Source organism: Pteropus vampyrus, unplaced genomic scaffold (assembly GCF_000151845.1).
Source record: "Pteropus vampyrus isolate Shadow unplaced genomic scaffold, Pvam_2.0 Scaffold1206, whole genome shotgun sequence".
Lineage (NCBI taxonomy): Eukaryota > Metazoa > Chordata > Mammalia > Chiroptera > Pteropodidae > Pteropus > Pteropus vampyrus.
Window position 1 is genome coordinate 170,763 of NW_011889987.1, and position 21,260 is coordinate 192,022.

Consider the following 21,260-nt stretch of genomic DNA (forward strand, 5'->3'; position numbering starts at 1 on the left):
AAAAAAAAAAAAAAACCTGGGGTAGCAATACTTATATCAGACCAAATAGACTTTAGACAAAAACTATAAGAGACAAAGAAGGGCATTACATAATGATAAAGGGATCAATACAAGAGGATATAATCCTAGTAAACATACACGCCCAACACAGGAGCGCCTACATATATAAAGCAATTATTGACCAACATAAAGGGAGAGATTGACAGTAATACAGTCAAAGTAGCAGACTTTAACACTCCATTCACACCAACAGACAGATCTTTCAGACAGAAAATCAATAAGGAAACAACAGCCTTAAACGACATATTAGATCAGATGGAATTAATTGATGTTTTCAGAACATTTCACCCCAAAGCAGCGGGATATACATTCTTCACAAGTGCACATGGAACATTTTCCAGGATAGACCACATGTAAGACTATGAAAGAATCTCAATAAATTTAAGAAGACTGAAATCATATCAAGTGTCTTCTCTGACCACGATGGTATGAAACTAGAAATCTACTACGAGAAAAAAATGTGAAAACATCAAACACATGAAGGCCGAACATGCTGCTAAACAATAAATGGGTTAACGATGAAATCAAGGAAGAAATCAAAAGATACTGAGAGACAAACAAAAATACAAACACAAAGACTCAAACTGTGGGACACAGCAAAAGAAGTTCTAAGAGGGAAAGTCATAGCAATACAGTCTTACCTTAAATAAACAATCTAATCTTACACTTAAAAGAACTAGAAAAAGAATAACAAATAAAACCCAAAGTGATTAGAGGGAAGGAAATAATCAAGATCACAGTGGAAATAAATGAAATTAGAGTTGAGAAAAACAATACAAAAGATCAATGAAACCAAGAGCTTGTACTCTGAAAAGATAAACAAAATTAATAAACCTTTAACTACACTAGTTAAGAAAAAAAAGAGAGGACCCAAATAAATAAAATCAGAAATGAAAGAGAAGAAGCAACTACAGACTCCACAGAAATATAATGGATTGTAAGAAAATAATACAAGCGATTAGACACCAACAAATTGGACAATCTAGAAGAAATTAATACATTCCTAGAAACATACAATCTCCCAAGACTGAGTCAAGAATAAACAGAAAATCTGAACCAACTGATTACCACCAATGAAATCGAATCTAACTGAAGCAGGACAGACACAGATAAGAACTCAGAGGGGCCTACTTCTCATAGCACCCAGATCCATGTGAACATTGGCAAGTGGGAGGGGAAATGTTTTCAAGTTGGTGCTGAAATGTTTCTGAAAGCTCTGTAGGGAGAGAAGACACTCTGTGAAAGAGAAATGAAGAACAGTAAAAGAAAAGCATTCCTTAAACTGATGCTTTTAAAGAACTCACCTCAACATTCATCTTGGTCTTTTCCTCCAGTAGCTGTGAAGACAAAAAGCAGAGGTTCAGAACCCCAGTGACACCTACTCTGAACTCCATGTCGAAACTCCCCTTTACCATCTCTACTTTCTCTCCCACTATATCCTGTTCTATTGACCCCAAATGCCTATACCACCTTGTGTCTTCCAGTGAAGGTACCCAGGTTAGTGTATGATTCTGAGTCTGGTGGTCACTGACTCCCCATGACATCACACTATTGATGTTTCTCTAAAGGAGGACATTTCCAAAGCCCAAGTTCAAATCCCTTTACTGGAAGACTAACTGGTATCAGAGAGGATAACTCTGTATCTATCTTTGTTTTATGGGGACAAACAAGGCAGTAAGAAATACATACTTTTTTTAATGTCCTAGCTGAGTTTTCAGAGAACCTAAATTTATTATGTTAAAAGAACAGTTCATCTGGCTATTCTGAACCAGTAGCATTGAGGAGGAGAAAGGGGTAAAAAAACAGGTGAGCATTAGTTAGAAGGTATGAGGAAAGAAAAAGGGAAGATAAGAGAAAACAAGAGAAAGAAGGAAAAGAAATAAGGAACTAGTAAGGAATAACTGGTTTCAAACTTTAATGTACTCCTAGGACTGCTTGCTGAAAATGCATGTTCCTCCCCAGAGATCCTGATTCTAGAAGTCTACAGAGGAAGGGAGGCTAAGAATCTGCATTTCTAACAGGCATCCAAGAGATTGTGTACAAATTGTCAGAGAGCCACACTTGGAAAAATACTAGAATTCAGAGTACAACAGAGGCCCTTAACAATTAACTTTCTTGAGTTCTGGTCAAAATGGCAGAGTAGGTAAACACTGTGCTTGCTTCCTCTCACATAACACATCAAAATTACAACTAAACTATAGAACAACTATTATTGGGAGTCACCTGAAATCTAAGTGAACATAAGTCCTACAATTGGGGACATACAGAAGAGGCCATCTCAAGACTGGTAGGAGAGGTGGAGACATAAAACCAGCTGGTCCCCATACCCACCTGTGATAGTTGGGAATCAAGAAGGATATCTCAGCTGCAAAGGTCCCCCTGGGGGAGCTAAGGGTCCAGTCCCACGTCAGGCTCCCCAGGCCAGAGCTCCAGTGATGGGAAAAGAAATTCCCAAAACTTTTATCCATGAAAACCACTGGAGATGGTGGCTGAGTAAGATGGAAGGCAGCTAAAGTCACAGACAGTCCTCTTAAGGGACCCACACGAAGGCTTACTCACTGATGGACTCACCTACTCTGAGCTCCAGCACTGAGGCAGCTGCCTGAATATTACCAGACAGAAACAAAGAGAAACTGGGTTGTCTGGCTTCAAGGCAAGGGCTAGAGGGGCAGTTTTCTCCCAGACAGAAGTACTGAAAGAATCCACTGCCTCTTTGTTGAGCCTTCCCCTTACCCAGCATATAGATGCAAGCTGCCACCATATTTGAGTCTCCATCAACCTGGTTAACACCATTGCCCCACCCTGGAGATTCCCTGAGACCCTGCCCCACCCAACTTGCGGTCCCACTCAAGCCGCTTCCAGTGGCTTTTTCACATAAATGGTCTATCTTGGCTCATGCTGTGGACTTTCTTAAAATCTCTCAAAGGTTCACAAAACCCAAAAAAGTAGCATATGTCCTCAGCATGCCCCTGAGCAGCCCTAAGCCCAGGACTAGTAGCAGCCAGCCTTGGTTCGTAGCTAGGCCTCTTAAGGCTCCTCTAAGCCCAGCACGAGTGGCAGCCAACTGCAGATTGCTAGGTAAATCTTGCTAGGTGGCCTCAGGTAGGGCACAGGCTATGAATGAAGTTGGTCTGTGGTGGGGCCATTCCCAGGAGTCCCTGGGGCTGGCAAATCTGGTGGCCAGCTTCTGACTGAGCTGGAGCACCACCCAGGGCTGCATCTAAGAACAACATGCCCAAAGGGTGGACTGGACAGGCACCACAGTCCTGCTAAAGCAAATCCTGCACCATAGGACAAGCCCCTCACTGGCCAGTCCTCACAACCAATCAGCCCAAGTGTCAATCCCTCCACTGACATGTAAATAGCAACCAAGGCTCAACTACAACAGAAGAGCACACACAGCGCATACAAGGGACATACTTGGAGTACCAGCTCAGGTGACTAGAGAACACTGGTTCACCCCACAGGACACCAACTACATTAGACCACTCTTCTAAAATTGGGAAACATAGCAGCCCTACCTAATTTACAGAAACATATGCATAGGGAGGCAGCCACAATACTGAGATAAATAAACATGTTTCAGATAAAAGAACTAAACAAAATGGAGACAAGCAATCAACCAGATGCAGAGTTCAAAAAACTGGTTATAAGGATGTTCGATGAACTTAGGGGAAGAGTAGATAAACTCGAGAAATTTAACAAAGATAGAAAACATAAAAATGGAGACACAAAAACATAAAGAACCAGTCAGAAGTGAAGAACACAATAAGTAAAATGAAGATTACATTAGAAGGAATCAACAGATTAAATGCAGCACAGGACTGAATTAGCGATTTAGAAGATAAAATAGCAAAAAAACCATTCAGAACGGCAACAAGAAAAATTTTTTTTTAAATGAGGATTGTTTAAGGAACAACATCAAGCATACCAACATTCACATCATAGCAGTACCAGGAGAAGAGAGAGTGCAAGGAATTGAAAACCTTTATGAAGAAATAATGACAGAAAACTTCCCTAACCTGATAAAGGAAATAGACACACAAGCCCAGGAAGCACAGGGAGCCCCAAATAAGATTACCTCAAAGAGGCCCATACCAAGACACATTAAAATTAAAATGCCAAAGTTTAAAGACAAAGAGAAAATCTTAAAAGCAGCAAGAGAAAGCATTAGTTACCTACAAGAGAGCTCCCATAAGGCTGTCAGCTGATTTCTCAGCAGAAACTTTATAGGCTAGAAGGGATTGGCAGGAAATATTCAAAGTGATGAAAAGCAAGGACCTACAACCAAGATTGCTGTATCTAGCAAAGCTATCATGTAGAATCAAAAGAGAGATAAGAGCTTTCAGACAAGAAAAAGCTAGAGTTCATCAACACCAAGCCAGTATTACAGGAAATGTTAGAAGGACTTCTTTAAGAGGAAGAAATAAGAAAAAAAAAAAAAATATATATATATATATATATATCACAAATATGAATAATAAAATGGCAATAACTACATGTCTATCAAGAATTACTTTGAATGTAAATGGATTAAATGCTCCAACCAAAAGACATAGGATGGCTTAGAAAATAAGATCCTTACATATGGTACCTACAGAGACTCACTTCAGATCAAAAGACACACACAGACTGAAAGTAAAGAGATGAAAATAGATATTTCATGAAAACAACAAAAAGCTAGGGTAGCAATACTTATACCAGATGAAACAGACTTTAAAACAAAGACTACTGAACAAGCCCCATCCCATCTGATCTCGGAAGCAATGCAGGGTCGGGCTTGGTTAGTACTTGGATGGGAGACCACCTAGTAAGACCAGGTGCTGTAGGCGTAAAAAATAAAAAATAAAGGATTGTAAGATGACAAGGTTTTTGCAATCTGTGAGGTCAACCAAGGGTTGCCTTGCAAAACAAACAAACAAACAAAACAAATGCTATATATAACAAGAGACAAAGAAGGACCCAATAATTTGACTTCTGGGTATTTATCCAAAGAAACCCAAAACACTTCTACATTGAAGGGACATGTGAATCCATATGTTCACTGCAGCATTATTTACAATAGCCAAGACATGGAGGCAACCTGGTATCCATGAATGGATGAATGGATAAAGATGAAATGGTACATATATACAATGCAGTATTACTTAACCACATAAAAGAATGAAATCTTGCCATCTGCAACAATGTGGATGGACCTAGAAGGCACTGTTGATTGGAGTATGTCAGAGAAGACAAATGCCAAATGACTTCACTTACAAATAGGATCTAAAGAACAAAATAAACAAAACAGAAACAACCTCGGATACAGAGAACATTTTTATGGCTGTCAAATGGGTAGTGGGTTGGGGGTGAAAAAGAATACGGGATTAAGAAGTACAAATTGGTAGTTACAACACAGTCATAGAGTGTTGATAGGAGAGGAATACTGACATTATTGTGGGTCTACAAATGGGTATCATATCTATGGAGGGCAGTTATGCAACATCTATTAAAATTCCAAATGTACACAACTAACCTAGCAACTACACTGCTTCCTATATCTGTCTCCAGCCCCAAAAGTACATTCAGGAGAAACCATTAAATTGCCCTGAGCCCTCTGTCCTTGTAGAGACATTACTAATGCTTGCCTTCTCTTTCTAATGAGAACTTCCAGGAAAGTTTTCCTATAAAAAATAGTCTACAGAATATTACTTATGAAATTTACTATTTCCCAGAGAATATGGGGAAAGCAAAACAAAAGAAAACAGAAACGACTTGAAGAGATGAATATGCATGAGAAAAAAAAGATCCCACCTAGACATTCTAATGTACTAGGTGTCAATGGTCTACTACTTGTGATGAATGCATTGTATTGTCACTTATAAAGCATATTCGACTGTAGTATCCTGGCCAGATCTTTTCCATGCTCTTTTCCCTTCCATTACATTTCAACTCTCCTTATAATAAGATGGCACTGTCAAGGGAGGCAGCAATCCCAGATGGATTTGCCTACACCTTTCAAAACCCTCCCAGCCCATCCCATATCTCTTTCTCCCTTCCTCTCCACTGTCCTGCCAAGACCAGTTAAAGTTTAAACAGAACCAGGGAGAATTTTATTCTATATTTTAATATATTCCAAAAGATCTAAGATCAAATCCTATAAGAAAAAAATTTAGGTTTGTTTATTTCCAGGATTTAATATTTAAATGGTTAAAATCTAAAAGGCTTTAAGTTCCTGCCTTTTATTATTATGTTTAAAAGATTTATAGATACATTTTTATTTTCTTTTAGACTTTAAACGTTATTTACATTTTCATTTTATAACCAACCTAAATTTTATTTTATTATATGGCATCAGACTCTAACTGTACTTTTCTCCAAATAATCTTGTTCCCAAATCATTTACTGGATATTTCATACTTTTCTCCAATGACTCATACTTAAATTCTTATGAATATGATTATTCTTTTTTTCACTGTCTCTGACCTCTAGTCCCATGGCTCTAATATATTGTTTACATGATTGTGGCTTTACAGTATGTTTTGGTCTCTGGTCATTCAAGTTCTTTCGTTATCTTGTTCAGTATTCTTATCTATTCTTGCTTGCTCAGACCTACAGATTAATTTTGGAACATCTCTTGTCAAGTTAAAAAAATCCACAGGGACTGTGCCTATAATTACATCACTTTATAAATTAAATTAGGGTTCATTAACAAGCTTTTCCATTTATAAATATATGGTATGCCTCTCTAGGAGCAGCCACTTAAAAAAAAACAAATCAGAAAAATAAGAATCTTGAGTTAGTTGCCAAATTACTGCATAACGGCAAATGGAAGTTCAGGCACAGGTTCACTAGGGAAAAAAAAAAAGTTAACACTTTTGCATAAATAACCTGCTTAAAGCAATTTAAAGTAGGTTTTCCTTCCCCCATATCTACTGAAGCAGGTCTACTAAACAGTGTTGGGAGTTTGAGCTTTGACCCCAAAACACGATGCACTCAAATGCACAAACACAAGCTCTCTCTAGGAGATAAGAGCCTGCCTATGACTCAAGAGACCAGAATTCTAGACCTAGGTCTGGCACTCACTAGCTGTCTTATCAAGGCCAGAACACACTGACTCCCAGTGCATTGATGTATACCCCTTTAAAAAAGGAGATGTAGCAAATGAACTCAGAAAAACTTAGATGACTCATACTCTCTCAGTGCTGATATGCTATAATTTGAACCCATTTTACTTCCATTTTTCTGTTCTCCTTTGGTTTAGCTTTCTTGGTGTTTGGCTTTGTTAACTGGAGGTTATTAGCTTCACTTCTGGTTCTCTCTGGGGCAGACAGAAACAAGTAGGACAAGGCTCCGGTTATAAGAGTGAAGGTGCTGCGATCAAAGCCTCAGGTGTAAAAAAGCTGAACAGGTAGAAATGCTTTCCTTGGCATTCTCCCCAAACATAAGTAACTCTCTTCCCCAACCCATCTTTCTAGCCCCTCCCACATGCTCCATGTTCTCCTATTCCTCTTTTCACTATTTCAAAACTTTCTGCCTTTTATTAAAAGTGATTATAATATAATAGAAGAACTATAATGGGAGTCAAATTACTCTTACTAATGAATAAATATCTACTCTAATTAAACTTGGAAGGGGATATCCATATTTTAAAAGAGCAGCTTATTAACACGAATAATTGTAGAACAATGTGCAACTCGATTTCAAAATTTGGTTAAGATTAGGATACTGTGAGGCCCATACATGTGTTAAACATTGATCCCCAATAGGTCCAGGTCATAAACTTGGTTCTCTATTGCTGAAAGACTAGTTCTTCCTGGCTACATGCCATAGAAAACCATGAACTTTTGGAACAGCTGATCATGGTACAACTGACAGTGGGGGGAATACAAATCTTCCAAGCAAGCAAAACATGTATAGGTATAACTTTTGTTTTTAATATTTTAAAGCTCAATCATTATGTTTTTAGAGATCTCTAAAGAGAACATATTTTCTTAGTAAATCAATCAGGATTTTTACAAGCAACATTTCACAATGTGTTGTGACCTTGATAGTAATTATATAAATCATTTCATTCTACAAAGAACATTGTGTTCTTTATTTTGTGCCTGTTTTGTTTTCCTATATAATTTTTTCCAGCTTTATTGAGATGTAATTGACACATAACATTGTGTAAGTTTAAGTCATACAATGTGGCGATTTGATACATGTATATATTTTATGTGCAGTTTTTTTTTAAGGCTATAAATTCCCAGATTTCAGGTAAGAAACTTTAAGGCCGTTTCAAACTTAGAGGTTTTATGATGTGGTTTTTGTGATGATTAAAAAAAAAAAAAAAAAAAAGAGGAAACAGTTAAGCTGCAAGAAAAACTATTCTGTACAAGTAAAACATATATATAAAATTCTAACTATTAACAGGCACCAGCAAATATATGTTTTAGTACACCAAACAGCACAACTGAGCTGGAACATGGATTAAAAAACGTAGAGAAATTCTACTGTAAAGTCAACCAACATGGCAACAAAACAGGCTCTTGGGCTCCCCTCCTCCCACAGATGCACTGATTTTACAGCTATACACAGAGCAATTTCCTCTTAAAGAGATTCAGAAAATGGCTGAGTAATTCCTATATATCTGGTAAATGAGAAAATATTCACATGAAATCAGGTAAAAAAGGCTAAGACACATTCTCACCACAAACCAAACCCCTGGTATAACGCCATACAGTCAGGAAGGAACCCTCAACTCCCAGCTTCTCCTTGAGGAGTGAAGGATTGGGACCTCAAATCTAGCACCTCAACTTTTAAGACTCAAGTCCAAGGGATAGGCACAAAAAAAACCTAGCTCTGAAAGCTAATGGGGCTTCTATCAATAATACCACAAAAAGAATAGCAAACAAAGAAGCATTCCTCATAGGCACACAAGCACTCCCTGCAGATATCCCTGCAGGACTCAGTGCAGACAGAGCAAGCAAAAAATGTCCATTTTCCAGTCTTTCTCTGAAAGGGCTCTATTTGCATACTTTATAAGCTGCTGCTTGAGGGTCAGGTCTAACTTAGGAACATATCTAGGGTCTACCTGGGATCCTCCCCAAAGCTTGAGGAAGCCAGCATACAAGTTGCGAGTATCTCCCTGAAAGAAGTTTGTACATCTTTTTGTGCCAAAGCTTTTGCAGCTACCTCCCAAGGGATAGATCCCCAAATCACCTGATCCACTGAGTCATATGAGTCTTCCATTCATAAGTCCCACAGGATTTTAGCAAACAATGAATTCTTAACCAGCTATCCGCCCCCTCTACCCAGGGCTCAGCAGAGGAGAAAACAAAAACATCACTCTTTCATTATCCCGCCCACCCTCCCCCCGCAAAAAAGTTCTATTTGTATACTTTACAAGTGCTGCTTGAGAGAGTCAGGCTTCTAACATAAGCATATATCTAGGGGCTGCCTGGACAGTCCCCAGAGACCGGGAAGGCCAGTAAAAACCAACTCACCTCGTCTCCCTCCAGCCCACTTCAATAACGAAAGTAAGTTGTCTCCCTGGAAGGATCTTATATACATGTCTGGTACCCCAGCTTTTGTGGCTCCTGCCTGAGAGATAGCCCCCCAGGTCACCCGGCTCTGTCAGCAATGGGGCTTGCATTCAAAAGTCTCACAGGACTGTAGCAACTAAGGAAGCAATTCTTAACTGGCACAGGAGCACCCCTCCCCCACATCCCACTTCCGCAGCTATATGCCTGGGCCCAGCATAGAGTAAGCAGGCAAAAACGCCCATCTGCTAATTTCTCCTTAGAAAGAGCTTAACTACATACTTTCCCAGATGCTGCCTGAGGTTCTAGCTTCGAAGGCTACATCAAAGTGCTAACTGCAATTTTGCGCTTTGAGACACTGAAAGGTCTTGGCACACCCTCAACTATGGGAGCCACTATGAAGAAAAATGATAGCTTTAACAATCACGAACATTTGAAAGACAACTAGAAACTCAGGACAGGCTGATTGATGAGGTCCATCTCCTATACGAGACAAGCCTCTTAGACTGGAAGATGTAGCTGTTTTTACTAATGTGTAAGATAGACAGTCAAGGAAAATGAAGAAACAAAAGAATATGTTCCAAACAAAAGAACAAGATAAATCTCCAGAAAAAGATATTAATGAAAAAATGAAAAATGATTTTACCTGAGAGCTCAAACTAATAGGCCTAAAGATGCTAAGTTCAGGAGAGTAATGCTTGAACAAAGTGAAAGTCGAAACAAAGAGAGAAAATATAAAAAAGTATGAAAAAAATCACAAAGATGAAGGATACAATAAACTGAAAAATGAAAAACTCAAACAGGGTTTCAACATCAGACTATATTAATGAAAGAAAGTACTAGGAAACTTGAAGACAGATCAGTATAATTAATAAAATCAGAGAGACAAAAAAAAATTTTTAAGTGAAGACGGCTTAAGGGATTTAAGGGACACCAAAAGGGGATCAAATATATATATATTGTAGGGGTCCCAGGAGAAGGAGAGAAAAAGGGGCAAAAAGCTTACTGAAAGAAAAATGGCTGAAAATTTCCCTAACCTGAGGAAAGAAACAGACATCTATTAGGAAGCCCAAAACAAGACCAAAGAAGTTAAATAAAAAGAAACCCATGCCAAGATACGTTATATTTATATCATCAAAAGTTAAATCAAGGGGAGAATCTTAAAAGCAGCAAGCTAAAACCAACAGTTAAATACAAGCAAATTCCCAAATAACTATTTACTTATTTTTTAAAAGACACTTTGCAGGCCAGAAGAAAATGAGATGATATATTCAAAGTGCTGAAAGAAAAACTGCCAACTAATATACTTTACCCAGCAAAGTTGTCCTTCAAAACTGAAGAGAGACAAAAAAATATTCTGGACAAACAAAAACTGAAGGAGTTCATCACCATATACCACTAGCTTTAAAAGAAATGTTAAAAAGAGTTATTCAAGCTGAAACAAAATAATGCTCATTAGTAAGAGAAAAAAAAAACACTCACTGGTAATCGTAACTACACAGTTAAATTCAGAATACTCTAACATTGTAACGGCTGTAGATAAAGCATTTATAAATCTAGTATGAAGGTTAAAAGACAAAAGTATAAAAAAATAACTGTAACAACAATAACTTATTAATGGATACACAATGTAAAATGATGTAAACTGCGAAACTGAAACAAAAAAAGTTGGGGAAATAGTATGTAAAAGTAGAGCTTTGGTATGCATTTGAAGTTAGGTTATTATCAGCTTTAAAAAAAAACTGTTATAAAATGTAAGCCTAGTGGTAACCACAAAGTAAAAGCCTACAATAAACACATAAGGGAGAAAGAGAAAGGAATCAAAGAATACCACTACATAAAATCATCTAATCACAAAGGAAGAGAGCAGAAGAGGATGAACAAAACAAAACAAAAGAATTACAAAACAAAGGAAAATCATTAACAAAATGGCATTAGTAAGTCCATTACTATCAATAATTATCTTAAATGGACTACTACAATCAAAACCATAGAGTGGCTGAAGAGATTATAAAAATAAGACAACTATACACTGCCTACAAAAGACTCATTTCTGTTTAAAGGACCCAAATAGACTGAAAGTGAAGGAAAGGAAAAGATATTCCATGCAAACTGAACCAAAAGAAAGCAAGAGCAGCTTATACTTATATCAGACATAACAGATGTTAAGCCAGACTGTAAGAAACAAAGAAAGTCATCATATAATGATAAAGGGGTCAATCCATAAAAAAGATATAACATTTGTAAATATTTATGCATGTAACATGGAAGCACCTAAATGCATAAAGAAAATATTAACAGATCTGAAGGCAGACAGCAATACAATAACAATATGAGACAAAATACCTCTACTTTCAATAATGAACAGATCATCTAGACAGGAAATCAATAAAGAAATGTTGGACTAAATCTAACCTACCAGACATATTCAGAAACATCTATCCAAAAGCAACAGAATATAAGTTCTTCTCAGGCACAAACAGAACATATGTTAGGATAGGTCACTTGTTAGGCCACAAGATAATTCTTAATATATTTAAGAACACTGAAATTATATCAAGCATCTTTTCTGACAATGATATGAAACTAGAACTCAATCATCACAGAAAAAATTGAAAAATTCATAAATATGTGAACATGCTCCTGAACAACCAATGAACCAAAGAAAAATCAAAAAGAAATTTTAAAAATATCATGAGAGAAAAGAAAATGGAAACACAACATACCAAAACTATGTTAGTAAAAGCAGTTCTAAGTGGGAAGTTTATAGCAATAAATGCCTACATTAAGAAAAAAGAAATATCTCAAACAACCTAAATTTACATCTCAAGGAACCAGAAAAATAATAACAATCTAAGCCTACAGTTAGTAGAAAGAAGAAAATAAGATGAGCACAGAAATAAGCGACAGAGACTAAAAAGCCAATAGAAAAGATCGATGAAACTAAGAACATGTTTTTTGAAAAGATAAATAAAATTGACAAACCTTAAGCTAGACTCGAAAATAAACAGAGAGAACTCAAATAAATAATAAGAAATGAATGAAGAGATATTACAACTGATAACACAGAAATACAAAGGATCACAAGAGACTCTATGAATACATATACATCAACAAATTGGACAACCTAAAAGAAATAGATAAATTCCTGGAAAAACAACCAGGGCTAAATCATGAAGACACAGAAAATCTGAACATAAAATTACTAGTAAAGCGACTGAATCAGTATTTTAAAAACTCCCAATTAAAAAAAATAATAATAACAGGATCAGATAGCTTCACTGGTGAATTCCACAAAACATTTAAAGAATTAAAGCCAATCTTTCTCAAACTCTTTTCAAAAAATGAAGAGAAGGAAATACAATCTCAAAATGAGACCAGCATTATTCTGATACCAAAGCCAGAGAAGGACACTACAGAAAAGTAAACTTCACGCCAATATCCCTGATAAATATACATGCAAAAAGTATCAATGAAGTATGAACGAACTAAATTTAGCAATAAATTAAAAAGATCATATAGCATGATCAAGTGGCATTTATTCTAGGGGTCCTTGGATGGTTCAATATCTGCATATCAATTAATGTGCTATATGACATTAACAAAATGAAGGATAAAAGTAATATGATCACCTCTGTACATGCAGAAAGAACATCTGACAAAATTCAATATCCTTTGATAAAAAACGCTCAGCAAATGAGTTATAGAAGAAACCTCACCATAATAAAGGCTATATATGCTATACATATGCTACAGCTAACATCATACTCGATAATGAAACACTGAAAGCTTTTCCTCTTAGATGAGGAAGAAGACAAGAATGCCCACTTGCACTATTTTTATTCAACACAGTATTGGAAGTCCTAGCCAGAGCAATTAGGCAAGAAAAAGAAATAAAAGGTAACCAAATCAGAAAGGAAGAAATAAGATTAACTTTATTTGCAAATGACTGATATTACATATAGAAAACCCTAAAAATTCCACCCCCTCAAGAAACTGTTAGAACTAATCAACAAATTCAGTAAAGTTGCAAGATACAAAATTAATATATGAGAGTGACGTAAGAAACATGCCAGAGTGAGATACGTCCCCAGATCTCTCCACTTGAAACAACAATAAGCTGAACATCTAAAACTCAGTAAAAAACACTCAAACTGCACGCCAGCATGTCTGAGCATGGGATCTCTGCATAAGAGCTACCAAAGGTCAGAACTCCAGGTGTCCAGCGGTGGACTCGGAGAAACAAAGAAGCTGCCTCTTGCAGCCAGAGCTCCCTGTAGGAAGAGGGGGGAGGTGAGAAGGTACAGCGAGTTCTCTGAACAGCCCTGCCTGAGAGAGCTATAAGCTCCATGTGGCTGATGGCAGGACCCAGTAATCAGGGCAGAAAGCAGAGAAACAGGAATGGCAGAGAAGCAGGGACGGCAGAGAAACAACAGTTGATTTTTACCAGCTGTAGTTGCAAAAGTGAGCCACAGTCCCTATCAGCCAACCCAGAGGGTCCCTCCCCCCATACCTTCTGAGACCGAACACAGCAGAAGCCCAGGGAATTCTGAGCAAATGCTACCGAAACTGTCACTAACACTGACAGGGATTGAGACTGAGGGTAGCCAGTATGATTAAAGAAAAAAAAAGGCATTAATAAGGCTTTATGTAAAAAGCAGGGATCCAAGAGGCTTAGACGCCACGTACTAGAAACCTAAAGAAAAATGCCTTCTTTGCAAATGGCTAAAGGGAGACCTTTATATAATAAAACTTCTTTCTGGGGGGGGGGGGGAAGCAGAACACACTTTCATTAATGCCCAGGAAGAGAAAGAGTCCATTAAACACCATGAACAACCAAAGTGACAAGGCATCTCAGAAAGAAAGAGAAAAATCTCCAGAAAATAAGCTTACAGACATAGAAATATGTGACTTAAATGACAGAGAATTCAGGATGGAACTTCTGAAAAACCTCAGTGAGATCCGAAACGAATCATATCAACAATTTTAGGAACTGAAAAAACAACTAGATGAGCAGAATGAGTTCTTTAGCAGGGAGACTGAAACCCTCAAAAAGAACCAAATATTCTGGAGATAAAGAACACACTGCAAAAGTTGAAAAATGAAATAGCAAGCTTAGGAATTAAAGTTGACCAAAGGAAGGAAAGGATCAGTGATATTGAAGACAGAAATCTAAAAATAAATCAGAAGAAAGAACAGAGAAATCAAAGAATGAAAAATAATGAGAGAAAGAAAAGAATTAGCAGATACCATCAGGAGAGAAAACACAAGAATAGCGGGCATTCTCGAAAGCGGGGAAAAGGAGCAGGAATTAGAAAGCATTTCCAGAAAAATAGTTGATGAGAATTTCCCAAATCAAAGGAATGAGCTGGAGCTTGGGATTCAAGAAGTCAACAGAACACCCAATTATCTCAAAAAAAAAAGCCCTCACCAAGACACATTGTATTAAAATTATCAAAAATCAATGACAAAGACAGAATTCTCAAGGCAGCCAGGGAAAAGAAGACCATAACCTATACAGGAAAACTCACTAGATTATTGTCGGACTTCTCAGCACAAACCTTACAAGCCAGAAAGAAGTGGAATCAAATATTCAAACTATTAAATGAAAGGAACTACCAGCCAAGAATAATGCATCCAGCTAAGCTCTCCTTTAGATATGAAGGAGAAATAAAAACCTTTCCAGACATACAAAAATTGAGGAAATTTGCCACTACAAGATCTGCACTACAAGAAATACTGAAAGGGGTCAGCTCCCCTAAAACAAAATGACAAAAAAAAAAATACATAATTAGGAGTAAGGTGACTAGCAGACTGATAGAAGCAGAAGACTGCAACTCTTACTAGGAACAGGGCAATATAAGCTTAAACAACAACAAGAGATTTGCTATAGCAAGATAGTAATGAATGTTCAGCATACATAGAGACAAATTGAGACAACAATGACTGAAAAGGGGAGGATTCAAAGATTCAAAGTCGCAAAGAGTAATGGAGATAAGGCATGCACAGAAGAAAATGGACAACTGTATATATATATAACTATCCTTTACATATTCTTAATGATAACCACACGCCAAAGATTCAGAACTGAAGTATATAACATACAACAAGAATGACCAGAGGGAAAATCCACAAAAGCCAATGAAAATAAAGAAAACAAACACAAGGACAAGGAAGCAATGGAAACACCAAGCTACCAGAAAGCAAAAGATAAAATGGCTATAAGAAGACCTCATATTTCAATAATCACCCTACATGTAAATGGACTGAACTTACCAATAAAAAGGCACAGAGTTGCAGATTGAATTAAAATTAATATGTAAAAATCACTTGCATTTCTATATACCAACAACAAAATATCAGAAAAAGAAATTAAGAAAACAATCCACTTGAAATGGTATCAAATATTGAGGCATAATATTTAACTAAATATATATATATTTAACCAAGGAGGTGAAATTATCTGAACACTGAAAACTATAAGGCATTGATGAAAAAACCTGAAGAAGACTCAAATTAATAGAAAGAGATTCTGCATTCATGGACTGGAAGAATTAATGTTATTAAAATGTCCATACTACCCAAAGCAATCTACAGATTCAATGCAATCTCTATTAAAATTCCAATGGTATTCTTCGCAGAAATAGAAAAAATTTAAAAATATGTATGGAACCACAAAAGACTATGGGTAACCAAAACAACCATGAGAAAAAACAAAGCCAGAGGCAACACTTCCTGATTTCAAAGTCTATTACAAACATATGCATACATGGTCAATTATTTTTTGACAAAAGAGCCAAAAATATACAATGGAGGAAAGGATAGTTTCCTCAACAAATGGTATTTTGAAAACTAGATAGCCACATGGAAAAGAATGAATCTTGACACCTCTCTTAAACCAAATACAAAAATCAATGCTAAACGGTAAAGACCTGAACATAAGATCTGAAACCATAAATCTCCTAGAACAGGGGTCCCCAAGCCCCAGCACAGGTCCGTGGCCTGTTAGGAACCAGCCACCCAGCAGGAGGTGAGCAGTGGGAGAGTGAGCAAAGCTTCATCTGTATTTGCAGCCAGTCCCCAGTGCTAGCACCACCGCCTCAGCTCCACTCAGATGTTCAGACATTAGACTCTCATAAGAGCACTGGTCCTTGGTGCCAAAAGAATTAGGGACTGCTGTCCTAGAAGAACACGTAAGAGGCAAGCTCCTTGAATAGGTCTTGGCAATGTATACATCTATCATACCGTCACACTGTGTACTTTAAATATCTTAGAATTATTTTTGGTCAATTATGCCTCAATAAAACTGAAAAAAATCTAACCCCGAAGTAAGAGCATGACTTGACATTACTGAACAGAACAGAACCAGATGTCAAACAGCAGTGGCCTACTTGTATATGTGCTTTATTTTTCAAAAACAATTTGTGCCTATCTCCTTCTACTACCACGGTATCTCTTAACCCTCACTCTGAAGTCAGGAAGATATTAGATCACTTACTAACAGTTGACTCGCCATCTGTCCTCCTCCCACACCCTCAGAATGCTGGCTGACCTCCCCAGGCTGCATCATCTAGGCTCCTTCCACTTGGATTTGGCCAGTATAGATCAGTGCAAAGAGTTGGGGAAAGAGCCAGTGTACTTACCCCCAACCTGCCCCATCCCTCTGGACTGCTGTTCTGGCAATGGGTGCCTTCTGCCAAGGTTACAGGAGCCTTGCAGGGCAGCTCCTCTTCCAGTGCTCCAAATCTCTGCCCCCTACCCCTGAACTCTAGTACCAAGTTCTACTACCTATCCCTTCAGACCAGGGTGGGGATAGAGCCTCAATGATGCTCTTCCCTGGATGCCTCACCATCACTTATTGGTCCCCTGAATACTACCCATTCTTCTATAAAGAGCTCCCTTAAAATTATTTTCACCTTTTTGTTTTCCTGTTAGGATCCTGATAGATTTATCCACCAAAATCTCACCATAAATTAATGGTACAGCCAGAGTAAACAGCTTCCTTAAGTTATGCCTCTCTTAAGAGCTCAGTCTCTCCCACACACAAATTGGAATATCAACCTGTTTAGAGCACATCAGCAATAATTTGGTGATTTCCACAAACCGAGTGGCTCTCAACTTATTGTCATGATGTGGAGCAGTATGCCAGAAGTGCTGCTAAACATCCTATAATGCAGAGGACAGCCCCACCCCACCTCCATAACAAAAAATAATCCACCCCAAATAACAATAGTGCCAAAGTTGAGAAACTCATCTGGCAGAATGAGCCACAGATATGACCAACCTCTCTCCTCCTTCCTCCTCTCTAAAATGCTCCCACAGATGCCTATAATCATTTTCCCCAAAGCCAGGCCACTGGCAGAATTATGGAGAAGGATTAAGGAGAAGGTGAGCTTCTCAGATGAGGCCAGGTGCTGGCCTGAGAGGTCCAAGGATAACAGTAAAAGTGACCCTCACTCCCAGACTAGATTTCCCTTCCATGGGGGAGTTGGTTACTTTGGGGCCTATCAAGGAAAATGAAATGACTACATGGGACACAAGTCTGGAATTACATATATTGAAATATTAAAAGTAATTGTCTTTGGTGAAAATTTTAGTGATTTCATTTCTTTTTGCTTATCTATATATTTTTAATTTTACTTTAAGGTTAATTAACATCTGTACTGTTAAACCCTAAAGTTATAAATTATACCATATTCACTGACTCCATCCCTCCCAGCCCCAATTCCTCAGCTGAATATTTTCACGTGGCAATATACCAAAGTGCTCTAATAATGAAACTCACAGAAAATTGTCCTTACAGCTAATTTTCAAGAAAGGTTCTGCTTTCTTCAGGGCCATTAATATTTGAGGAATAAATAAATGAATGAATGAAGTTATTAGTGTGATTTACTTTCAAATAGTAAGCACTATGTAGCTAAGTTTACCTTCCTAGAGACAAATTTGATCCTCAACTACAAATAAAGACCTGTACTGTCGTATAAGGTAGCGCAATACAGTGGCTATTTAAATGAAAATTAACTAAATATAAAACATTTCCATTATCACAGAAAGTTCTATTAGCCAGCACTGACACAGTTTCTTCCCTTCCTCCATCAATTATCTTCTGTTCTTATAATGTCTGCTCCCCAAATCTGGTTATATTTACTTTACACATATTTGGTTTTACTTTACAAATATATGTAAAGTAAAACCAAAACCAACAAATGGTTTTGTTGGACACTACCTTAATCTCTTTGGAACATTTGGGGGTATCAGTACTTTGAAATATCTGTGTATAAAACCCTGTTGTTGCTGGGTGCTCAGTCTTAGTTTTTTTAAAGAGTACACGTAGTTCATGTAAACCCTCACAACAACGTCTATGAAATACGTAGTATTTTCCAGTTTCCAAAGAAGAAAGTGAGGCCAGGAGAGGTTAATTGTCTTGTGCAGGACTCGCAGCAGAGGAGAATTCCAAACCCCTGGAACGTCCTCAGATTCCCACAGCCCAGTCGGCACCCTAAGATGGAGACATCTCCACAGCACTACTCGCTCAAGCCCAGCTGCCTAGACTGTACACCATACACGGACGCAGCAGCAGTTATGTCTACCTAAAAACTGAAACCATAAACATTTTGTAAATGAAATGCAGGTTTAATTATTTTTTTAATAGTCTGTGTTTCGTTTACTTAAGAAAGCACCTCCTGGAGAGAACACATCGTGATTCCCTGCCGGTCAGGCCCCTGCGGGGCGAAGTCAAGAAGTATCGGCGGGGGCGGGGAAGCGGGTTCTGCTCCAGGCTGAGGCTCAGCAGGCCCTAGGCAGGAGCCCAGGCGCCCGTCTCCCGCGGCTATATCTTCCAAACTCCTTGCCCGATGGTATTATAAAAGCGGCAGGGTACCCCCCACTTCCCTGCATGTGCCTTACCTGCCCCTGGGTTCAAAAATCAAGCTCTTCCAGCAGCCTCCAGACTTTGCCCCTCTCCCTGAGAACTGGGCGAGAGCCGGCTGGGATTGGCCGCCTGGTTGGAGGAGGTGTGGCCCGTAGGAAGCGGAAGTCCACATATGAAAAACCAGGGAGCCTGTGAGAGGAGGGGATCTTGCCTAACTCCGCCTCCTAGGAGGGTGGACCCCAGCACCCTACTCAGGGGACTGTAGGGCTGCCTGTGAAATGTGGGGGGAGGGGCATTGGCTGCAGCTGTGCCACTTCCGTCTTTCCTACGGCCTGCTTGGCAGTGCAGAGGGCATGTTAAAAGAATTTTAACTTCCAGGGCTGAAAGTCTTTTTCAAAGCAAGGGTTTATTAGGCCATTGCTGGGAAAGACTGGTCCTGGGGCGTTAAGTCTAAACCACAAGCAGCATCGCGAGGTAGAAAAGACAACGTGTCTGACATCTAGGAGTTTGCAAGTGGCTTTATACAACAAGTAGGGGTGAGAAAGATGTAAGCCATTCTGAAGGAATTTACATTAGCTATAGAGAAAGGGGATGGGAGAATGTGAAGCAGGGCTAGTTCTGGGATAAGTGCAACAGAGTCTGTGGCAGAGTCCGCAGCACCGTTGGTAGCTCTTGTGAAAATAATAAGCGAAGACTCTGGGGGATCCATGGTGCCTGGCTATTCTCTGTTGGATAATTTTAGACATAGCCACCTGGAAAAATTAATTCTAAATTACAATAGATATACAGAAATGTGAGCAGTCTTTCGTCAGAGCTGGTCCACAGCTATTAACAGGCTGTTTTGTCTCTCTCACCCTCTGGCCACTGTATTTTAATTTAGAACATTTCACAATTTTTTCTTGTCAGGCACTTGCCAACTAGATTCAGGTGGTCTCTAGCCCATGATGTGGGGCCCGTGGAGGTGCCAGGAGCCCTCACAGCTGCTCTATGGGGAGTGGGAGGGCTTTGCAGCCTTCTCCTCCACCTCAGTCTAATCACGTAGAAACCATTGGGTACTTTTTGGGTTAATAGCCAGGTGCCCCCAGTGAACAAGTGGCAGAAGCTACTTTTGGGGTTTTTGTTTTGTTTTGTTTTGTTGTGTGTGTGTGTGTTGTAAAATACACAAAATTTATCATCTTAACCATTTTAAAGTGTAGTGGTATCAAAGTTCAGTGGTATCAAATACGTTTACATTATTGTGAAAAAAATTACTGCTGTCCATCCCCATAACTCTTTTCATCTTGTGAAAATGAAACTGTTTAAATAGAGTTTTATTAGACAATAACTCCCCATTATCCTTTGCCTTTAGCCTCTGGCAAACACCACTATACTTTCCATACTGATGTTTTGACTACTCTTAACTGCTTTGCATAAGTGGAGTCATAGAGTATTTGTCTTTTTGTGACTGGCTTATTTCATTTAGCATCATGTCCTCTAGGTTCATCCATGCTGTAATGTATTGTAGAATAGCCTTCCTTTTTAAGGCTGAATAATATTCCACTGCCTGTAGATCCACATTTTGTTTATTCATTCATCCATTGATGGACACTTGAGTTGCCTCCATGGTTTAGCTGTTGTAAATAATGCTAGTATGAATGTGGGTGTAGAAATATTTCTGAGGCCTTGATTTCAACTTTTTGGGGAGTACACTCAGAAATGGAATTACTGGATTGTATGGTAATTCTATTAATTAATTATTTGAGTAACCATCATACTGTTTTCCATAGTGACTGTACCATTTTACATTTCCACCACTAGTGTACAAGGGTTCCAATTTCTCA

The 21,260-nt window shown here is 38.3% G+C and overlaps 1 protein-coding gene across 4 annotated transcripts in view; it reads right to left on the reverse strand.

Moving 5' to 3' along the window:
* The window catches only part of BLVRA (biliverdin reductase A), an 84,899-nt gene extending 65,306 nt beyond the window's left edge, over positions 1-19,593 (reverse strand). For 2 of the 4 annotated variants that reach the window (XM_023526593.1, XM_011386354.2), the window contains exons 1-2: positions 19,476-19,593; positions 1,365-1,397 (exon numbers count right to left, since the gene is read on the reverse strand). In XM_023526593.1, coding sequence (XP_023382361.1) covers positions 1,365-1,376 — 12 coding nt within the window. In that variant the 5' untranslated portion in view covers positions 1,377-1,397; positions 19,476-19,593. The remainder of the gene's footprint in view (positions 1-1,364; positions 1,398-19,475) is intronic. The other 2 variants (XM_023526594.1, XM_011386355.2) reach the window with 2 other exon arrangements.
* Positions 19,594-21,260: the final 1,667 nt, after the last annotated feature.